Source organism: Hoplias malabaricus, chromosome 10 (assembly GCF_029633855.1).
Source record: "Hoplias malabaricus isolate fHopMal1 chromosome 10, fHopMal1.hap1, whole genome shotgun sequence".
NCBI lineage: Eukaryota > Metazoa > Chordata > Actinopteri > Characiformes > Erythrinidae > Hoplias > Hoplias malabaricus.
The window spans coordinates 252,501-259,261 of record NC_089809.1 but is presented as its reverse complement, the minus strand read 5'-3'; the positions used below and the strand labels follow the sequence as shown (position 1 = coordinate 259,261).

General features: G+C 41.5%; 1 protein-coding gene across 1 annotated transcript in view; it reads right to left on the bottom strand.

The window, feature by feature from the left end:
• Nucleotides 1-2,676: 2,676 nt before the first annotated feature.
• Nucleotides 2,677-6,761, bottom strand: part of metrn (meteorin, glial cell differentiation regulator) — a 9,582-nt gene continuing 5,497 nt past the window's right edge. Inside the window, exons 3-4 of the mRNA XM_066683068.1 lie at nt 6,590-6,649; nt 2,677-5,609 (exon numbers count right to left, since the gene is read on the bottom strand). Of these exons, the coding sequence (XP_066539165.1) occupies nt 5,296-5,609; nt 6,590-6,649 (374 nt within the window). The 3' untranslated portion in view covers nt 2,677-5,295. The remainder of the gene's footprint in view (nt 5,610-6,589; nt 6,650-6,761) is intronic.

Genomic DNA, 6,761 nt, shown 5'->3' with positions numbered 1-6,761 from the left:
TTTAATATCTCTGTACTTCCACTTTAATATCTCTGTACTTCCACCTTAATATCTCTGTAGTTCCACTTTAATATCTCTGTAGTTCCACTTTAATATCTCTGTAGTTCCACATTAAAATCTCTGTAGTTCCACCTTAATATCTCTGTAGTTCCACTTTAATATCTCTGTAGTTCCACTTTAATATCTCTGTAGTTCCACCTTAATATCTCTGTAGTTCCACTTTAATATCTCTGTACTTCCACCTTAATATCTCTGTAGTTCCACCTTAATATCTCTGTAGTTCCACTTTAATATCTCTGTAGTTCCACTCTGTACTTCCACCTTAATATCTCTGTAGTTCCACTTTAATATCTCTGTAGTTCCACATTAATATCTCTGTAGTTCCACCTTAATATCTCTGTAGTTCCACTTTAATATCTCTGTAGTTCCACTCTGTACTTCCACCTTAATATCTCTGTAGTTCCACTTTAATATCTCTGTAGTTCCACATTAATATCTCTGTACTTCCACCTTAATATCTCTGTAGTTCCACCTTAATATCTCTGTAGTTCCACTTTAATATCTCTGTAGTTCCACTCTGTACTTCCACCTTAATATCTCTGTAGTTCCACTTTAATATCTCTGTAGTTCCACTTTAATATCTCTGTAGTTCCACTCTGTACTTCCACCTTAATATCTCTGTAGTTCCACCTTAATATCTCTGTAGTTCCACTTTAATATCTCTGTAGTTCCACTCTGTACTTCCACCTTAATATCTCTGTAGTTCCACCTTAATATCTCTGTAGTTCCACTTTAATATCTCTGTAGTTCCACTCTGTACTTCCACCTTAATATCTCTGTAGTTCCACCTTAATATCTCTGTAGTTCCACTTTAATATCTCTGTAGTTCCACTCTGTACTTCCACTTTAATATCTCTGTAGTTCCACTCTGTACTTCCACCTTAATATCTCTGTAGTTCCACTTTAATATCTCTGTAGTTCCACTTTAATATCTCTGTAGTTCCACCTTAATATTTCAGTATTTTCTCTTTAATAACTCTGTAGCTCCTCAATATGTCTGTAGTGCCTCTGTAGAGTCTCAGCACTGTGTCTCCTGAGACATCAATGAGCAACTTTGGAGCAGTAGATTCCCATTAAACCTCTGGAGGAGCAGCTGAAGAGGACGAGGTGACAGTTCTTTTCTCTGTGACTTCTCCCACATTGTCCATTTTGGCGGGAAATGCTGAATGGCCCACCTCGAGACCCCCTGCCCCAAACACACACACACACACACACACACACACACACACACACACACACACACACGTTTTCCCTCCGCATTTTAAAGGGATTAGGACCATCTGCAGACCCTTGAGGAACAAAAGTATGTGTTCCTGCAGTGGTGTGTTCTCCAGAGAGATTACAGGGTTATATTAGCTTCACTTCTCACACACACACACACACACACAGGGTCATTTCAGTACTTTGCGGTGCTGGACACTTCAAGGCCAAACGTCTGTAGACATCTGCGCCTCCAGTGCTTCTTCTAAAGTGACTTTGTTCTTCTTTACTGCGGAGACAGTCTCTGTTGTTCTGCAGGCTTTATACGACATGCTGGAACATTGCTGTGAGGATTTGATGGCATCCGTATGGATATTAGCGAGATCGGGTGCTGTTGTTGAATGATTAGTTGTGGATCATGCTTTAGGGCTTTAGCCCCTCACTCAGCACAGTGCCCTTCGGCTCCTGTGCAGCTGCTCCAAAGCATCCCATTTACCCCCCCGTGGTGTCGGGGACCGCCCTGAGGGGAACTGGACGTGGGCGAGTTAAAACTGGTAGTTACTGATAGTTCCAGGGTTTTCTTTAAAAAAAAAACACTGCAGCTTTGTTTTCTGGGGCTGTGTTTTTGTTGTAGCCCCTTTTTCAATAAACAACTTCATTGTACACAATGTGCAGAGAACAGTCTGTGATTATTTTTGTTAAAAGCAGGAGGTTCTTTGTCTCTTTAAGCGACACATTGCTCCAGACGCTCGGGATATAGACAGACGTCTTGCTCACAAACGTAGAGCCCTCCTGTCTGGCCTTGGCTGTCCTTATTTCCCCCTGCAGCGCACGGAAACACACACCCTACACACACACACACACACACACAGTCTTTATGACTCTTGCTCCTTCCTGTTATTCCCTTTACAGAAAAAGATTCAGTAATGAAATCTGAAAATATCAGACACACTAATAGATCATATTTAACTAATGCCGTGTGAGTGTGTGTGTGTGTGTGTGTGTTTAGGAATGTCAGTATTGTAGTCAGTCATTCATAAAATGTATTTATGACTTCCTGACAGCAGTCCTCCCAACTTTTACTACTGCCCCTGGCTCTGTGTGTGTGTGTGTGTGTGTGTGTGTGTGTGTGTGTGTGAGTGTATTAATCTTCTTTTGTGTTTTTATGTTTCAGAATGCTTTAATACACCTTTTTAATGGTGAACAATATATTTGATCAAATAGACCTTCACCACACACTCAGGGCAGTTTTGGACTGGTCCATCTGTGGGCGACCCGCTCCATGGAGCATAAACTGGTTCCTCGGGGACAACATAAATACTCCAATAAAATCTTTAACTTTTTTTTAATAAATTTCATCACAAACTCCACAATATTTTTCTTTTTTTTCTCTAAAACATCTTATTTACATCAATATTCACATCTTTTTTTTTTACATGATCATTTTACATAAAGATAAAGCTGTCACAAGGGTACAACATACACAAATACACACACACACACACACACACACACACACACACATAGGAACACACACAGCCACAAGGCACCAAATAAAACCATTGTAAAAAAAAAAAAAAAAAGGCAGTATAGAGCTTCTGTTCTTTCCCCTTTTGGTTTAGTGCATGATAAACAACAAAAACAACAAACATTTAATAAAACAACCACAAAAACAAAAGAGAACAACATGAAAAAAGAGAAACGGTGTAAAACTTTGTCATCCACCAAACGTCTGGGGACACCTTGCTTTGTTTTTACGTTTTCAGAGTTGGGTTTGAGTTTTAACGTTTGATTTTTAGTTATTTCACAATTAAATACAAAAAAACCCTGCAGATGTTAAGTTAGCGTAGAATACAAATACCTCCTGTTTTAGAGTTATAAAGGAGCTGAAACGACCAGTTTATTCATCCTCATAGTGAAGTTATGTAACTGTAAAATGACAACGTTAGCGCGCACCTTTGTGCTTTAAACCTTTGGAAAAGCTAAGTGTCCCCAATATTTTGACGTCCTGTGTCTGTGAAGTGACAGCGTCCAGCCTGAGTGCTACTAACTGACAAGATTTTGGTGAAACTCTCTAATTTTCCACAGTTTTCCTCAGAGGTTTCCAGCTAATTCTGTCTTTCTGAGCTTCTGTTTTGGTAGCCAAGTTAGCGTCCGTGCTACGATCACAACTAGAGCCAGCGTCTGTGGTCAGGCGTCCAGTTGTATCAGGAGAACTGTCATATAACTGCTGTTAAATTAAAGAGCTCTCTCACGTTATGCACATCATAACAACAATTAGCATCTGAAGTTTTAAAAACAAACTTCTTTTCCAGAAACAAACAGATGTTTCCGTTTACCGCTAGCAGATTTGAGACCCTGTTGTTCATACTGAAATAAAAAAACACATATAAAATAAAAATAAAAAACCCTACTGATGAAAGCGAATGTGAAAGGTGCTTCAGGTTCTCTTCTGTTAACATTTAGCATATTATGTCGGTTAGCTTAGCCTAGCTCCCCTCTGTCCACTCAAACCCAATGCTAATCTCATAAACAAGCAGCTTTAGCCCTGAGCTAACTATTGTAGCAAGCTAGCAGTTATGCTAAACGTTAACATCACAGCCATATGAGCACAGTTCTCCCCAAAAATATAACCACTTTCTCCTCTATGCTACATATAATCTGTATTTATTTGGTTTTTGTTGCGTGCAGCATTTGTCTCCACTTAATTCCCTTCTCAAGATCAGTGCAAATTTTAAAAACACTATTTTAAATCATAATCTCACGTTTAGACTCTTAGCTGCTTTGTAATAATATGACAATATATAGCCTATATTTCTTTTTAAGTGTTTAAAAAATACTGTAAATCATGGTGCGCTACATAAATTCATTTATAACGTATGTACAAAGGGCCCTGAGGGGCGGCAGTTGACTCTGAATATTATTTTGTTTGTGAAACATTATTAATTCATATAAAGAACGCTCCTACAGTCGCAGACATCTCTTCTCTTCTTGTCCCAACTCTGCTGAAGTACTCTGCATTAAAACAGCCTTCACGTCTGTTTGAGAAGTTCTTACGACTTTGAAAATGATAAACAGCTGAACCCTGGGAGTGAGGCTTTACACTTTACTTCTGTTGTTTAAGGAGAGTGTGTTTTTTTTTGCGTAATTTTGCTGTCAGCGGTTTTTCTAGTAACTTTTCTCCAGTTAATTTTAAGGATTTGTCATTGTTTTAGTTCTCTATTAAATATTTTCTGAAATGAAACACTAAAGGTCACTTTTTTCTTCGGTTCTGGTTCAAAGTTTCACAGTTTGCTCGTTTTTAATCAAAATAAACCTGACGCAAAGTAAAACGAACAGCTACTACACAGTTATTGGTTTCTTGTGTTGTTGGTCTTCACCCAGTCGTGACCTTGTTTTTACTTGGGTTCTGACCAAAGGCTTTCCTCGTGTTAACTGTTTGTTTGAGTGAGAAAAAGGTTTAAACAGTTCCTGCGTCGACCGCTGAGCTACAAACGCGTCCAGTTTGAGATTAAACTACGTGCCGCTTTTGTTTTTTCTTCCTTTCTTTGTGACACACCCCCAACGAGAGAAATCAGGGCTTGTTTAAAAGTTGGAGTTTCACACTCATAACTATGACATTGTAGTGGTGTTCATCTCATAAACATCACTCCACTCTCTCTCTCAGTCACCAGCTCTCTGTCGGTCTCACGTTCTGAAGAGTGACACACTGACGACAAACACAGTCTGGTTTGTGTGTGGAAAGTCAAGGACAGTCACATTCCTTTCCCTCTCTCTCTCTCTCTCTCTGTCTCTCTCTCAGTGTCACTCCCTCTCTCTCTCTCTCTCTCTCTCTCTGTGTCTCATTCAGAGAGAGTTAGCGATGGATGAAGTTTCATTTCCTCTGTCTTTGTCTCGACACCATGTCCAATCAGCTCAGTGTATTTTCTGATACAGAAACAGCTTTAGGCGTCGAGCTCAGATGTTCTCTCTCTCTCTCTCTCTCTCTCTCTCTCTCTCTCTCTCGCTCTCTCTCTCTCTGTTCCTCTCCGTCTCTCAGTGAGTGTCGAGTGTGCACGGTATCTGTAGTTTTTCCTTGGCGTGTTCGTAAACCCTCAGAAAGTCTTTGTACCGTGGCGCACAGCCGAGCCAGGCCTCTCCAAAGTGGACACGCCCCGTGAACAAGAAGCTGCCGGACCCGGTCCGAACGCCGCAGGCCAGAGGGGTCCGGATCGCTCCGGAGTGAGTCAGTCTGCCGTTACTGGAGAACAGAGCAAATTTCTGACGGTAAACTCGCGTGGCGCTGACTTTTATCACCGCCGCGTCGAGATCAGGGTCCGTCTCCACCGCGCGGATGTTCCCTCGCACCACTGCAGACACACGGAGAAAAACAGGCCGTTAAAACACACCCCGGAAACTCATCACATAACACTTTGAGGGCATTCAGCCACATACACAGCAACACATTTGAACACTGCAGCTCTCCATCACACTGTGTAAAGACTTCATGACGAATCGACCAATAGAAATGCTCCAAATTTGTTCCTTTTCCGTTCGAGTCGCTGTTTTGCTTCGTCCATTTTCCAACGTCAGGACCTGACCACACTGATGCTCTTATGGCTTTTATGGCTGCCATCAAATCCTCACAGAGGTGTAAAGCCTTCCCAGAAGAGGACAATAGAATCTGTTACTGCAGCAAACTCCCACAATCCTTTGTCTATGTTTGTGCACATACTGCTTCAGTGAACGTAACTGTGGTTTTCAGACTGTTGTGCAACTATCGGGTCTGAATAGATGTTTCAAAACTCTGTGGAGGATAATCATGGGGACTTATGCAGCGTGTGTGTGTGTGTGTGTGTGTGTGTGTGTGTGTGTGTGTGTGTGTGTGTGTTAGCTGATCCTGTTAGGGTTTTGGAGGTTTCTAGGGCTTTGACTGCAGTAATATAATCCGCCCCCGTGTTCCCGTGTCCATGGAGATGCCACTGCGTCTGACCACATCTCAATTAGGACCCCACCACAGTTCGGTCCGAGCGCTGGGGGAGGACCATTCCTTCAGAGCGACTCTAAGAGCCTCCGTCTGAACTTTAACCTGACTCTTGCATATGTTTGGAGCAGTGGCATTGATGGCACATGTATATATATCTGTGTGTGTGTGTGTGTGTGTGTGTGTGTGTGGACATTTCCCTCCAAATTCCAGTTCCCAGACAAAAGCAGTGAAGTGAAACTGTCTGGTTTTATAAACACTGCCTCATATTTAAACATCTCCGACCGTGCGGATTCCTGCATCATCCAGGCCTCCGTCTGAGTGAAAGAGTGTGTGTGTGTGTGTGTGTGTGTGTGAGTAACTCACCAAAGTCACTTGTACATACTGCCATCAGCATTTCTGTATCATTACACGGCCTACAGGCTCCTGAGAGAGAGAGAGAGAGAGAGAGAGTTAGTCTTATTCCTTTCTCAAAAAAATGATTCAATTCAACCTCATTGTCATAGAAATGGATTCAAAAGAGTCAAATTCCACTATG